General features: G+C 37.9%; 2 protein-coding genes and 1 long non-coding RNA gene across 3 annotated transcripts; 1 reads left to right on the plus strand and 2 right to left on the minus strand.

Moving 5' to 3' along the window:
- Positions 1-3,912: 3,912 nt before the first annotated feature.
- Positions 3,913-5,288, minus strand: LOC148152434 (uncharacterized). The gene is made up of 2 exons (XR_015762261.1): positions 4,839-5,288; positions 3,913-4,201 (listed from the first exon to the last, which is right to left on the minus strand). It is a non-coding gene; the product is annotated as an uncharacterized LOC148152434 (long non-coding RNA).
- Positions 5,289-10,875: 5,587 nt separating this feature from the next.
- Positions 10,876-12,373, plus strand: LOC148152435 (G2/M phase-specific E3 ubiquitin-protein ligase-like). Its single transcript, XM_088003590.1, has 4 exons — positions 10,876-11,026; positions 11,119-11,272; positions 11,349-11,563; positions 12,033-12,373. Exons 1-4 carry the CDS (start codon positions 10,879-10,881, stop codon positions 12,275-12,277), a joined length of 762 nt encoding a protein of 253 aa, XP_087859716.1. The 5' UTR covers positions 10,876-10,878; the 3' UTR covers positions 12,278-12,373.
- An 875-nt stretch (positions 12,374-13,248) lies between these two features.
- On the minus strand, positions 13,249-15,225 carry LOC148152436 (uncharacterized). Its single transcript, XM_088003591.1, has 3 exons — positions 15,178-15,225; positions 14,136-14,320; positions 13,249-14,026 (listed from the first exon to the last, which is right to left on the minus strand). The coding sequence occupies exons 1-3, from the start codon at positions 15,223-15,225 to the stop codon at positions 13,258-13,260; spliced, it is 1,002 nt and encodes a 333-aa protein (XP_087859717.1). The 3' UTR covers positions 13,249-13,257.
- Positions 15,226-15,510: the final 285 nt, after the last annotated feature.

Here is a 15,510-nt window from a genome sequence, read left to right on the forward strand (position 1 = left end):
AATATTGAGCATTAAATTGCATTGCCCTGTTTTTAATTCATATAGCACTATGCTATCTATCTATCTATCTATCTATCTATCTATCTATCTATCTATCTATCATAATTATAATATATACAACATATTATTTATTATAATTATAATAACATATATTATGTATTATAATTATAATATATTTTATATATATTATGATTATAATATAAAATATATATTATTTATTATAATTATAATATGTATAACATATATATTTATAATAATTATTAGTACTACTATTAGTTTCCCGCAAAAACGTGAAGAAAATGTGACAACTTTGCCGAAACATGTTGTTTGAGCTTCCACGGTGTCCGTAGTTCCTCAGACAAACGCGCCGAACAAGCGCGTGCTTGCTACGCGCGTGCTTTCTCAGTGTTCATCACGAGCACGCGCGTATTTCGCCGCGTGGGCGGGGCGGAGCGGCAAGACGACGAAGGGGGAACCGTATCTGATGGGGAAACGCGGATTGACGTAACAACTAGACACATATCCTTAATTACGATTTAAGATATATTTCAACACAGTTATCACAAGTCAAAATTACAATTTCAGATATCTGAATTAAGAATGACGTGAAGCCCCTTTGTGCTGTCCAAACAGTTGCCTGCAGAATTTTATATTTCCTGCACAAAATTGTCAGTAAATGCCACAAATTGGACAGAGCTCGATAATGTTGGAAATGCGGATGTATATAGCAAAACTTCATAAACTAAGACTGCTTCTGATATCTGCAAAGAATTTTCTGTTTATTCATTTCCGACGAACGGAATGCACTTAAAAACAGCTTTGAAAAGCTAAAATTGCTATTGTCAAACCATTTTCAAACATCTTTTTTCGTTTTCTCTATTTTTATTGTTTTATTAAACTTTCAAATTGCTACGTAAGTCAGGGACGTTTTGACTAGACAGAATATTCAAGATATCAGTAATGTCATTTTGACTCTTCGGAATGTCAATTTAATATATCTTAAATAGAAAAGCCTTGTAATTGTAAGATTATGTCAAGCCGTTTTAACATAAATTCGATTTTACCGCCCTTACATTCCAGATATCTCAAATTGTTTTATGACTAGACGTTTTAGCGATTTAAGATATCTCCAATTATATTTTGACTAGACAAAATAACTATTTGAGATATCTCTAATTACATTCTGACTAGTCGAAATGACGTCAGATTTACCATTGACTCGTATGGAGACTTCAATTCAAGATATCTTAAATGAATTACTGACTATCTGAAATACACATTTCAGATATCTACAATTGAATTATGACTAGTCATAAAGTAAATTCAAGATATCTCAATTTTAGTTTTGACTAGTCATAATTCTAATTAAAGATATCTCAAATTACTCCATAATTCAAGATATCTTAAATGTATTTTTGGATAGGAGAAATGTAATTTTGACTAGTGAAAACTAAATTATAGATATCTTAAATTCAAATAATGACTAGACAAAATTAAATTAAAGATATCTTGAATTGTAATTTTGACTAGTCAAAATTCCTTTTAAGATATCTCTAAATGAATTAAAGATATCTTAAATTATTCACCTTTTCCATTTAAGATATCTTAAATTGACATTCTGACTAGTCAGAATGACATTATTGATATCTTGAATTAGTATTCTGTCTAGTCAAAACGTCATAAATTTACGTTGCATTTTGGCGGAGTGTGTAAGACATTCTAGCCTTATGCTACTTGGTTGTACTATTCATTTGTCAGCAATGTCAGGTCAGTCCAGCTCAAATACTCGTGTTTTTAACACAATATTCAGCGCTGCAGCTCATGCTCGACATGAATTAAGAAATACCTATACTTTATTCTCTGCAACAAGAAGACTTTTTCGACGTCAAGTGCAGCGAAGTCAAGGTAAGTGGATGTTCAGATGTCGGTTCATATAACTGTAGCTTTCCACATAGGCTACGTTAGCTTCATGCTAGTGGAATAAAGAAATATTAATTGGGAAAATATAAGTAGCCTATTTAGTTGGCACTGGAGTTGTCTCCCGCCTTATAAAACATGGAATTGTCCAGTAAATTTTGCGTCCCATATGAAGCGGTATGGGAAGCGATTTGTTGTGTTTGATTTGTGCCCGTCTCGCACCAGCAACGGGCGAGAGGCAGGAAACACCCTGGACAGGTAGCCAGTCCATTGTAGTCTTTGTTCATTATGAGAAATGAAAATGTTGGTTTTGAATTTTTAATTTCACAATTTTTATAATCTACATCATTTTTTTAAATTTGATTTGTGAAACTTCAATAAGCAGCTTTTTCAAAATAGTGATATATGTAATGTAGCCTTACTTAAAATCGCCTTATATGCAGCAGTTTCTCTCAATAAGGTCTTCATTGCCAAAAAAAATATTTGTATGTATGAGTAATTGCTTTCTTGATCACGTCATTACCAAAAAAACAAACATAACAAGTAATGTGGTTAACTTTGGGCATGTTGGCAATGGCCATGAGAAGCTGTGGTGGGCATTTTTTATTGAAACTTATGAAAGGTGGCAACCCCGGTTAGCACACTCGATGCTTTAGAATATCAGTTAGCATCTATGGTGTGATTCTGTTGTGTTCATTGCAGGGTCAGCTGGGAGGCGGCCAAGCCCTGTATGGAAGACAAATATTTTCTTGCTTTCTGGCCCTAATATTGACATTCTCCCTTCTCCCTCGGATGTACAAAGACTGAAGAACCATGGATTAGGTGGGCATGTTTTTTTCAATAAAGACATTATTTCATATACCTGCATAATGTGACAGAAGGAGGCACTTTTGCTTTTAACATCTCCATTTGGGTTTTAATTCACCACTTCATGATAATTTGACTCTTTCACCAGAGTCATCTGATAGGCTGATGAGTTCAAACTTAAATGGAGTGTTCTTTGTTATTGTGTTCAATATTGCTTTGTCACCATTGATTATTCAGGCAACCCTGTGCATGAGGGGACAGGAACCACGAGCTCCAAAATTAACCTGAATTGGAGCTTGTCTGAACTGAATAACTGTGTGTGTCAAAGTTATCCACACATCAGCCTAAATCTGGTTGGCTTTGAGTTGGCAAGAGCTGGAAAAGGACGAAAGTTAAAAAAATTACAAGTGAATTCTGTGAGGGAGCTGAAGGAAAAGGTTGGCAAAAGCAGACTCTACATTCTACCACGAGCAGATGTGTCACAGGTATGGTTGTTTTGTACACAAAAATTATTTTGTGTAGTATGGTATATCCAGAGTAATCCCAGATAGCACAGAATCATTGAAACAACATTGAATCAATGTCAGCCAGAAACACTGAATCAACGTTGAACGCTGACATTAAAACAACATTGAAAGTGGTCGGTGACTTGTATGTTGAATCAACGTTAGGGTTTCAACCATTACTGACATTATATCAATGTTGATTCAACCATCATCTGTATGTCAACTTACATGCCTATTTGTGTTGATATTACATTGAATCAGTTAGGAATCCACGTTGATTCAACCATTATCTGAATGTGGATCTGCATGCAGATTTGTGTTGATTCTACATTGAATCAATGTTGATTCAACACTCATTTGATTGTGGATCTGCATGCAGATTTGTGTTGATTCTACATTGAATCAATGTTGATTCAACCATCATCTGAACGTGGATCTGCATGCAGATTTGTGTTGATTCTACATTGAATCAATGTTGATTCAACCATCATTTGACTGTGGATGTACATGCAGATTTGGGTTGTTTTTATATTGAATGAAAGCTAAGGATTTATGTACATTTTACGTCTGATAGGTCTACATCATAACATGCCACTAAAAGTTTCTTCACTGGTGTTAAACACTATATTATTGGCAGATGATGCGTAAACTGTGTACAAAAGTTTAAAAATGACAACATGGGTTTGATTTAACATTTTATTTAAGAAAAGAGGGACAGATCTTTAAATATATTTGATTCCTTTTTGACTGTCAAAACAACAGTCTGTTGTCCACAGAAGAACAGAGTCCATGAAGTTCCCTATGAAGTAGGGAAACAGTACAAGTTGTGGTAACCCCAGTTTGACTCTGGTTGGCGTCACTTTGATTCCTTGTGATGTCTTCCTCTCATTCTGGCGCATAATGAAGCCACTTCTTGACAATTTTGCTGCAGTCCTCAAGAGTCAGCTTTCGGTCAAACTGCAGAGCAACAGCTGAAAAAAATAAAAGTGAGGAAGGTGCCAGTTAGAAATATGATAAACATTTGAAAAGTTCTGAAACACAATGAAAGATTAAACACTGTACTGGTTACAGGTCTGAGAACAAATACAAACCATATAGTTCCCCATGTACACTCACTGTTAAATTAATATCTTAATCTTTCATTGATATTTATCTTAATGTTTACATATACAACTGCATTTACCCATCAAGCTGCAGTATAGTGTAGAATTTATGATATTGATATTAAATCAATATTTAAAATAAAGGGCTGTTTATCAGAAAACCTAACAATAAAACTCAGGGAGGATCAGGTTTATTTAACACACCAGAAACAAATAAATCGAACAAAAGGTGATTTATAGTGTAGTTGAAAAAATTATAATTTATATAGAATAAACTTCCATCAAATAGCTGGTTCAATCTTCCATCAACTACAAATATTTCCAAATAAGTTGATTAAATTCCTTAAAAAGTGTCTATGCTATTAAAGATCCCACACAAGTAACAATAGTCCAGTCCAATTTAACCAGTTACCAATCCAAGGATCAACAGACTGAATCAGTCATTAGCAGGTTTAGTTCAGTGTTTCACCTGCCTTACATGTTAAGTGTTTCCCTTCTGCCTCACCTGGATTCAATCTGTGGATGATTAACAACCTTCTGCACTTCTTGATGGCTGCAGACGGTCATGTAATCATCCAACTCAGCTGTTCTGGTACAGAGGCTCATTTAAGCACGACCCTAAGCATATCATAATAAAAAGTTAAAAACAAGTGATTACTATCACAACAATTTAAAGCCTACCTGGACCAGCCAGCCTTACACTTCCTTGTCCACCACATGCTCTCCCAGACCAAACAATAGGCCCCGCCCTATTTTAAAAACTCAAATCCCACAAAATCTCGCAGGATTTCATACTTAGGCCTGGAGTGGTGGGTAGGATGAAAATAATACAAAAGGAGACATGACCTCAATTATTAAAAATATCCGTTTTGCCCCAAAATAACCAGGATTACTCTGGGCACAAAACAATGCCCTTATTTTTCAATAAACACATTTAAGATCAAAGTAATATTGAAAAACTTACCATAAAACTGCTCAGAGGAGAATTCAATTCAGAAGCCGGTAGCAAACAAGCCAGCAGCAAAGTGGCTTTTTGGTTGGGACAAACTACAAGTGTAAAATTGGACTGTACAACTCCTAGTACAGACTTGTAGATGTTTTTGTGTCAACACATTATGCACAGTCAGTAATAATATTTACAGACAAGTAAGAAAATGTACAGAAAGGTATCACAACCCACTGTTCTCAACATGTAGTGCTTAATTTGAAACATGATTAACCCCCACTTAGTAATAAAATGTTCTGACCCAGAGCTCAAGGAGGGGGAGGAAAGAAGGGATGAGAGGGGGTAAAGAGGAGAAGGTTGGGAGGAGCGGCTGGGTGGGGGAGGTTTGGGAGGGAGTAGGGGGGAGATGAGGAGGTGATGAGGGCTGCAACAAACTGCCCAGATTGCACACAATGGTAAATCAACATTGAATTATAGTCAGAATGGTTGATTTTTGGTTGAGGTCAACAACTGACGGTTGATCAACCATCAAACAACCATCCACCTCCAGCCAAGTAACCGATGCTGAAACTGTGTCATTGAATCAATGTTGTTTTGTGGTTGAAATCTAATGAATGAAATGCTAATGTCTGATCAACGACTGATCAATGTTGAATCAATGTTGAATCAATGTCAGCTCTTTTGCCACACCCCTTCCCCTCCTCTCCTCCTCATCAGAGCTCTGGGTCAGAGCATTTTATTAGTGAGTGGGGGGTATTACATTCTAAATTAACCTCTGTAAAGGATAGTGGGTGAAGATTCATTTCTGTACATTTTCTTTCTTTTTCATAAAAAAGTCCTACTGACCATTTGTGTGTGATATATTGACACAAAAACATCTACAACTTACTACAAGGAGTAAGGAGTGGAGCGGTCCACCCCCACCATTTACATGAGTGGGATGTCCCAAACACACAGCCACTTCGCTGTTGGCTTGTTGGCAAAAGATGTTAATTCAATGTTGAATTGCCATCATGTGCAATCTGGGCAGGTGCAGAGCTATGGGGGGGGGGCTGGGGGTGCGGTTTCAGGTCGCTTAAATGTCTGATTATAGACTGAGAAAGTCTACCGCCTGTTGAGAAAGGTCTATTTAATGTTAAAGTTACTTTCCCTCAATGGAATATATACTAGTCAGTCCCAGTGACCGTTTCACTCACGGTTTAGCCGATGTGTTTCCTGGGTAAAGATCAACCAAAAAACGCAGACCAACCTCCCCGCCCCTCGCTTAACAGTTTCTGGTAGCGCAGGCGATAAACGTCAGGGGCCTGGTGATTCGTTAGGGGTCCGGTAATTAGCCCCGCCCCCCGGCCCAACGCTGACTTGTTCCGCTAGTGAATCTGGGTGCAGAACGGAATCACATCTCAGTGTTGTCAACACATAGTGCTTAAGTTAAAACGTGATTAACCCTCACCTAAAAGGGGTTGTGCTCTGGTGGCACAGGGGTTAAGCACAAACCACAATCAAGGCCTCAGTCCTCAATGCACCTGTCGCAGGTTCAATTCCTGACCTTGGCAACCTTTGCTGCATTACCCCCCTTCTCTCATTATCCACCTTCCTGTCAATTAACTATCAAATAAAGGCCACTAGCCAAAACAATCTTTTAAAAAATGAAAAACCTTCACTTAAAATTAAAGTTGTTTCACCCGATTGAGGGGTAGATGGGCCCAGGTGGGGGGAAAGAGGTTTGTGTGTGTTTTTGGTGGGTGGAGGGAAGGGGGTTGGGCGTTTGAATGGCAGGCGGTGGTGAGGGGTGCAAAAAACACCTTACATTAATTGAACACTTTGATTACTAGTTTTTCCCCAAACCTTATCCTCAAGGCAAACTGACCTGCATGCTTTCAGTTCAGCAAAACCTTGTTAATCAAATGTTAATTAAAATCATGTGTGCTGAATTAGGGAAATGGCTAAAACTTGCAGGGCAGTGTGCCTGGTGCCAGTGCTGAAAAACACTGGATTCGATGTGGCATTTCAATCAATGAATGTTAATTGGCTAGAATTGAATGGTTGTTTGATGGTTGATCCAGCTTCTGTCGTTGACCTGAACCATACATGCAGCCTTTGTGATCATAATTCAACATTAAATTAACATCGTGTGCTATCTGGGTAGTTCTTCCCCAAACCTTGACGTCAATCAAACTGACCTGCGTTTTTTCAGTTCAGCAAAACCCCGTTAATCAGACGTCAATTAATATCATGTGTGTTGAATTAGGGAAATGCCTAAAACTTGTAGGGCCTGGAGGACCAGTGCTGAAACACACTGGATTCGACGTTGGCATTTCATTTATTTGATGTCAACCACAAAACAACATTGATTCAGTGACACAGTTTCAACATTAGTTAATTGGCTAGAATTGAATGGTTGTTTTATAGTTGATCCACCATCAGTTGTCGACCTCAACCAAACATGCAACCTTTGTGATGATAATTCAACATTGAATTAACATATTTTCCAACAAGCCAACAGCAAAGCAGCTGTGTGGTTGGGCTATCCCACTCATGTAAACGGTGGGGGTGGACCGCTCCACTCCTTGTAGTAAGTTGTAGATGTTTTTGTGTCAATATATCAAACACACACAGTCAGTGAGAATTGTTATGAACAAGTAAGAAAATGTACAGAAAGGAATCAGCACCCACTATCCTCTGCAGTGCTTAATTTAAATGTGATAACCCCCGCTCAGTAATAAAATACTCTGACCCAGAGCGCTGATGAGGAGGAGAGGAGGGGAAGGGGTGAGGCAAAACAGCTGACATTGATTCAATATTGATCAGATGTTGATCAGACATCGGCATTTCAGTCATTAGATTTCAACCACAAAACAACATTGATTCAATGACACAGTTTCAACATTGGTTACTTGGCTAGAGGTGGATGGTTGTTTGATGGTTGATCCACCGTCATTTGTCGTCTTCAACCAAAAATCAACCATTAATCAGACTTCGGCATTTCAGACATCAGATTTCAACCACGAAACAACGTTCATTCAATGTCACAGTTTCAACGGTTTGATTGGATGGTTGTTTGATGGTTGATCCACCATCATTTGTTGACTTCAACCAAAAATCAACGATTCTAACTATTTTTCAACGTTGATTTAACATCATGTGCTATCTGGGATGTGTTCCACCATAATGTGAAATGTCTTGGCCATCTGTAGGAAACCTACTCAACCTCAGCAATGTCCAGGAGTTTGTTTCCAGAACCCTCAATTGCACCAGAAGTACAGGATATCTCTCCAGAGGCTGAGAGCACCAACAGCCAACATTTAGGAGTAGAACAGGTTGACCATTTCAAGAACAATATATGCGTTTTAGCTTTGTATCTTATTTCTGATGTTGACTTTAACAAGCTCTGTACTGTATTCACAATAGACACTTCTAGATTGGCGATCTCTGCGGCCCAGCAAGACAAAGAGTACGAGGAGTCTTTGTTAGCAGACCAAGAAAATGTGACTTAACATTTTTGTTATCAACATTTGTTGTTGCTGTTGTTGTTGTTGCTCACATTTTATTTTCTACCAGGAAAGGAGAAGACAGTGTTACAAGGCCTGGGAGGAAAGACGCATAAAAGTAAGAACTATTACATTGTTAGGATGATAGTGGTTTATGGATTACCTACAGGTTTTAGTGTTCATGTTTTAGGCAATTGAAGAACGCCAGCAACGACTTGCACAATATAAAGAACCGTCAAGTGGACTGCTGTTGAAGTTCAAATATCCGAATGGATTTATCAGAAAGAGAACTTTCAATGTGTCTGACCCAATTCAGGTAATGTGTTCATTCAGAGCATGTATATTATTTATTTTCAAGTGACAGAAATTGCACTACCTTTTTTTTAAGGTCTTGTTTGACTTTGTTGGACAAGATGAAATGGCAAGTGAAATATTCAGTGTTCAACAAGCAACATCATCCACACCAATTGAGAGTACCTCGTCAGGCTCACTTATGGATCATGACATAACATCTGCCACTCTGTACGTGCTTTGGATTTCAACTCTAGATATTCAGGTAAAGTAATTAAGTCCAAATTCCATACAATGTTGTCTCAGTATTTTTTCCCCCCCAAAATGTTTCAGAATGCCACAACTAGACTTTTGACTTTAATCCCAGAAACGAGAGCATGTAACACCACTATCAACTTCTCTGCATTGACTACCAGTTTATCAGATTTATTTTAAGTCTTTCATTGGTTTTTAAAACTTTACATGGCGTAGCCCCAGCTTTTTTTCAAGACCTTCTTCACAGCCATTCCACCTCTAGAACACTTCAGTCAAATAATAAATTACTCTTACATATTCCTGGGACCAGACTAAGTGACAGCGAATAGGAGCAGCATTTGCTGTCACTGCTCCTAATCTTTGGAGCATTAGATCTGTCCGTATTCTGGAACACTTCATATCGCTCATTAAAACTCATTTTTATACTTTGACTTTTTGTAAGGCCTGACATTGTAATTCACTTGTCTGTTTTAATTTGTGTTTTATTCTTATGTGTTTTTGTCTGTGCTTCATGAAAACTGTATAGACCTTTTGTGCAATTAATATCTGTTTTTAAAGTGCTTCATAAATAAAATTGACATTGACATGATTAGATTTTTGTTTTATTTTACTTAGGAAAGGTGTCCAGTTCAGGCGAATGGGGTCCTGGAGCAGTCACTGTCTAATGTCCTAAGCCTACAGACATTGCTTTCTGACCAAGCACTGACATCTTTGTCAGCCCAGTCACCACTGGCCCCAACATCTCCTCAAATGCTGTCGACAATGCCCAATTCCTCAGAAACATCAACTTTGTTCTCCTCCCAGGCACCTGTGTCCCAGCCCTCCACTCAAATACAACCAATTTTGCCGTCTTCTGAAGTTTCTTTGGTTGCAGCCTCAGGGCAGCCCCTTTCCCCCCACTATAACCTAACTCCACATGTGATGACCATTGAGGAACAGGCACCAGCTTCTCCATTTACTGAGCAACCTATAATTATACTGGAAGACCAAGAAGAGCCACCTGAGTCTCCACAACATCCACCAGAGTTGCCTTTGGATGAGTGAGTCAAAATTGCATATTCTGACTGTCTTTTGTACTTAGTGTTGACAGTTTCAAACCATTGTTTACTCCAACAATGCACAATAAAATAGATTATTTTTTGCAGGACTGATCTTCAGACCATATTAACAAAACTATACAGCAAGGTTGATATGACTTTCTGTCCTACAAGCAACCAAATAAATGTGTGCAGAGACAGGATTTTAGAATGTAGCCTGCATGCCTTCAGAAGACGCCGTTTTGATCCAGCAGCAAAACTGGATGTTATTTTTGTGGATGAGGAGGGCAGCGCTGAAGGGGCAGTTGATGAAGGTGGTCCCACACGAGAAAATCTCAGACTGTTAATGAGGGCAATTCATCAATCTAATGTCTTTGAGGGGCACGAGAATGACCGCCATCTAGCTTTGGACACTAGTGGTCAGTATTATTATTTATTTATTTTTCCCAATTCTTAAGGATGGAAAACTCAAGTAACATTTTTTTTTCTTTAGCGTTGGAGTCAAAAACGTACAACTGTATTGGAAAAATGATATCAGTCTGTTTGGTGCATGGAGGCATTGGACCACATTTCTTCTCTCAAAGGCTGTATGACCACATTTGTGGCACATTGTCTCAACCTACCCTGGTTGAGGAAGTTGTTAACCATTCATTCAGAGAGCAGTTGATCAAAGTTAGTCACAATTTTAAGCATTTTGAATATTGATCATAAGCTTAAATTCAGTTTCACATAATTTTTTTTCTTTTTAGATTCAGGATGCAAACACAGTCGTGGAGGCAAACGAAGCCATTATGCAGGCAGCAGATACCCTGAGCATTGTTGGAGCATTAAGGCGTGTAACTACTCTGGAAGAGAGGGACTCCCTTGTGCAATCTGCTGCAGACTTCTTTGCAAATGGCCGAGTGTGCACTGCATTGCAACAGTAAGCAAAATCCTAATTTTTTCTATTAGAAATCTTGTTGTATTCTAAAGTATGACCATATTCTCATTTCTTAAAGGTTTGTGGAAGGTTTGAAGACTCTCAATGTGCTAGATGAGATTCAGAAAAACCCTGCAGTCTTTCATGAATTGTTTGTCTGTGAGGAGAAACCACTCTCAGCACGGGACCTGTGCACACTTTTCCAAGTGTGTTTTTCTGTGCAAGGCAGCAATAAAAGGAGGATAGAAAATCAAACCATATGCTACTGGAGAGACTGGTTGGTGGATATTGAAGGTACATTTATTGTGATACTTTAAGCACAACCGGTATCAATTAGATTTTGTGACCAATTTATCACCACTGTCCAAAAAGAAGCAATCATAGTTTGAGTATAGTTGTAGGCTTTTTAAATGACTAGTGACAGGACCAAAAACAGTTAAATTGCTGGAAATGTGTCTTTCCTGGAAAGTCTTTTTCTTAAGCTGCCATAGAAATTGTCTTTTATCAGTGAATATACATTAGATAATTTGTTGTATAAATGCATACTTTTACATATTATTTACAATGATCATGCTTAGTCATGGTTCATCTTCAAAATGTTTATTGATTTGTATTTACTAACAAGAAATGCATTGTCATCACTAATCTAACAAGATTGAGGAGGAACATGGGCAGGCATTTAACACATTTTCTTTCATGTCTTTACAAGTACACACTGGATACCTTATATCAAACGTCATAATTTCAACATTTTGTCTTTCAGAAGGAGAATGCAGTCCCGTTACCCTTGAAATGATACTGGAGTTCGCTTCCGGAGCATCCACGGTGCCTCCACTGGGCTTTCCCCATCGTCCTCAAATTGAATTTCTCCATGAGGCTAACAAAGTCTTCCCAGAAGCAAATACTTGCCTTATAATGCTCCGCCTTCCTGTACACTCAGACTATGAGTCTTTCACAAAGTACATGAAAGAGGGGGTGCTGCAGTCACCTACCTTTGGTGTTGCATAATAAGCCAATAAGTGTAATAAGCAGTTCTTTTAAAAAAGAGTTGGAATGTTTTGAAAAGTTAAGTGTTTTAAAGCAAGTTATAGTAAAGGTAATGTAATGGACAAACTTGGAAAATACAGTATTTGCATTTTTTATTTTTTTGCAAATAGATGTCTCTTTTAACCACTTTTTGGTTTCACAAATTTAAAGGTGTTTGAGCCACACTGCAAAAACAAAAGGTCTTATCAAGTATTTTTGGACTATTTTCTAGTGCAAATATCTTAGTACACTTTAGATAAAACTAACTTACATGTAACTTTTCATTAAGATATGAGCTTGTTTTAAGTCAATAATTTAGTATTGATGAAAAAGTAGTCCTTACATTGGCATATTAATTTCACTTCTAACTAGACATCTTTCCCTTGCTATAAGTGAAATAATCTGCTAATGTAATAAGTCCTTTTTCGTCAATATTAAGGAAAAAGTGGATTAAAACAAGCTCATATCTTGATGAAACGTTAGTTATATCTTACTTGTGTCTTATTTGAAGTGTAGAAAGATTTTTGCACTGGAAAATCTTTGGTAAATTTTTTATTTTTATTTTTTTATTTTTGGCTGTGTAAATGGGCATTGTAGTTTAATCTTTTGTAATGGTTGTTCTAGTTCATGCAATGAACACTGCTCATTTGGATTAAAAACAACAAAATCAAATTCTAATGAAGCTCAAAGGGTCCAAAAGATGCATTTGAAAATGGGGTTGGGAGACACTAGTCATTTATACATGAACATTTTCAAAAGTAGAATTTTTATTTTTCCTGCAGAATGTATATTTAATATGTCATGTCTTTAAACACCTTAACATTTTATAATTACATCTGTAAGGTTACCTACTCACGTTAATTCCAAGTTTTATTTGTAGTACTTGTATCTTAAGACGAATGTATTTGATACAATGTATTTGTTCTTGATGTTTGTCACTCCTCAAACATAGTGACATGTATTTAAATCAATAAAGCATTTGCAATTTCTGCACAACAGGCCTGGTATTTTGCCTTCAGATCAGAAATATGATTGACTGCATGATTAACTGATTGAAGTTGCTGCTGACTGAGCATGGTTTGAGGTGGTTCTACAATTACACTAGGGACCTGCTCAGCATCAGTGGTTGGTAGTGGCCAAAGGCCATGATGTTGCAGAAGTTCTTCAAGAGTCTCTGGTGCGTTGGAATTTTCACCAAACACATTGTTAGTTGCTGTGCTGTTGGCACCCACGTTTGCCAACATCCGTTCAGTCCAGATTTGTGTTGGTGTTTTGTTGTTTTCTGTACGCAGGGAATGGTGGTTCCATGCTTTCCTGAATTGTTCTAGTCGGCTTTGAATCTCAGGAAGAAAAACTATGTGAAGAGAAAGTTTGTGCACATCGTCGCTGGGATCCAAGAGGGCTGAATCTTCAAGATTATAAAACATGCTGTAAAATGGTTCCAGAACATGTAAAAACACATCCCTCCAAAGACGCTCTATTCTCTGATTATGGATGGATTCCCCAGTGATATGACTCTGACGTTCAGTGCCCTGTAGGAGGTTCATCACCAGTGCCACTTGCACATTATCGCCACCATGATCTGACCTCACTCTAGAAGGTAAGCCATAGAGGCCTGTTGCCTTGACAAAATGAAATAGCACTGTTGAGGCGCGATTGTCTGTGCTACAATTCAAGTAAGTAATTAAGCGAGAACATCCATCGATTCCACCATGGACCACAAAGCCCCACCTAAATGGAAATACAAAAAAATGTATAAGGAATAATGTATGCAAATGTGTATAGTGAATTTAGCTTTAAAAAATTTACTCTGAAATACATCCTTGATATTTTTAGATACCTTATGAGACGCATGTTGCCATCAATATGCCATAAACTGTTGGGATACGGCACATGATAGACACGTCGAGTCACTGCGCTGCTCCACCTCCTTGCAGTCGCAATTGGGTTGATTCGAGCCATCATCTCACGGACTTTGCGCCGTGGAACCACCAGTCCTTGTGCATGTAACAACCCTCGCATCATCTGGTTCAATGAAGGACATGTGGTCTTACTATATCAAACCACCACACAATTTTACATTTTGAAAGTAATCTTTTACAAAATATACGTTTCAGATTTCACATCTGGTCATAAAATGAATGAAATTTTTAATCATCATTTGTGACACTTAACATTAAATAATTAGTATTCTGCATCACCACTGTTGAACATATTACATATATTTGTTCAGAAGCAAGATATTTAAATTCCATACCTCAGTCCCAGAATTTGGATACAGGGATTGAAGTTGTCTGATATTAGTTTCAAGGTCTTCATCAGTCACTGCAGCCAGCCTTCCCCTTATTGGTACACCAAGTGCTTTGGACTTCTTATAAAGAAATGATGCTGAGCATCCAAAGATGTTAGCCATCCTCTTGACCGTGTGTCCTTGGGCCAGAAGAAAGTCCATCTGCTCTCTTGTAATATGAATAGCCGGTCTCCCTCGACCACCTAAAATAGATTCATATTCAAATGCCTCAGCATAATGTTTACTTTATACATCTGTTTTCCTCTATCCATCTGTCTGTCTATCTATCCTCTAGGTATCCCTTTGTCTTCTAAGGGTGACACAATGCATTTCACACAATATACTTATTTTGATACATAATTTCCTGTTGCATGAACAGTAAGCTTTAAACTTTTGTAGACGCTGGAAAGCAAATTAAAGTGTGAATCACACAAAACTGGAGGTACGTTTTTATTTTCAGAGGAGCTAAAGGAGGGCGCTATAATGTCTGGTACCGTCTAGCATGTCAAAATCGAGAGCTGACTGGCTTTATTATCATTTCCGATGAGGCAGACGGCTTTACCACAGTATGAAAACCACATTTAGTTATTACCTGAACTGGCCCGAGCTGCGGAATATTCCCCATTTCCAGCTTGGACATGGGTCGATAGTAGCACTTTCAGCTCCTCTAAGCCGTTTTTCAGGGCATTGTGTGTGTCGGCAGAAAGTAAATCAGAAATTCTTTGCAAATTCCTTAAGCATTCCTCAAGTACACGATTTTCGCGCTCTCCGTATATCCCATACTGAAAAGCTCTTTCTATATTGTGGCATTTTCTTACAATTTTGTCCAAAACTGCCAGCGCCATTGAATGTTCAGGCAATTGTTTGGACAGCTCAGTACAGACAAAGAGGGGCTTACACGCAATGTCTTACTTCAGATATCTAA

Source organism: Poecilia mexicana, unplaced genomic scaffold, assembly GCF_051168715.1.
Source record: "Poecilia mexicana isolate PSO_F unplaced genomic scaffold, ASM5116871v1 ptg000001l_8944092_9101238_+_RagTag, whole genome shotgun sequence".
In the NCBI taxonomy this organism is placed as follows: domain Eukaryota; kingdom Metazoa; phylum Chordata; class Actinopteri; order Cyprinodontiformes; family Poeciliidae; genus Poecilia; species Poecilia mexicana.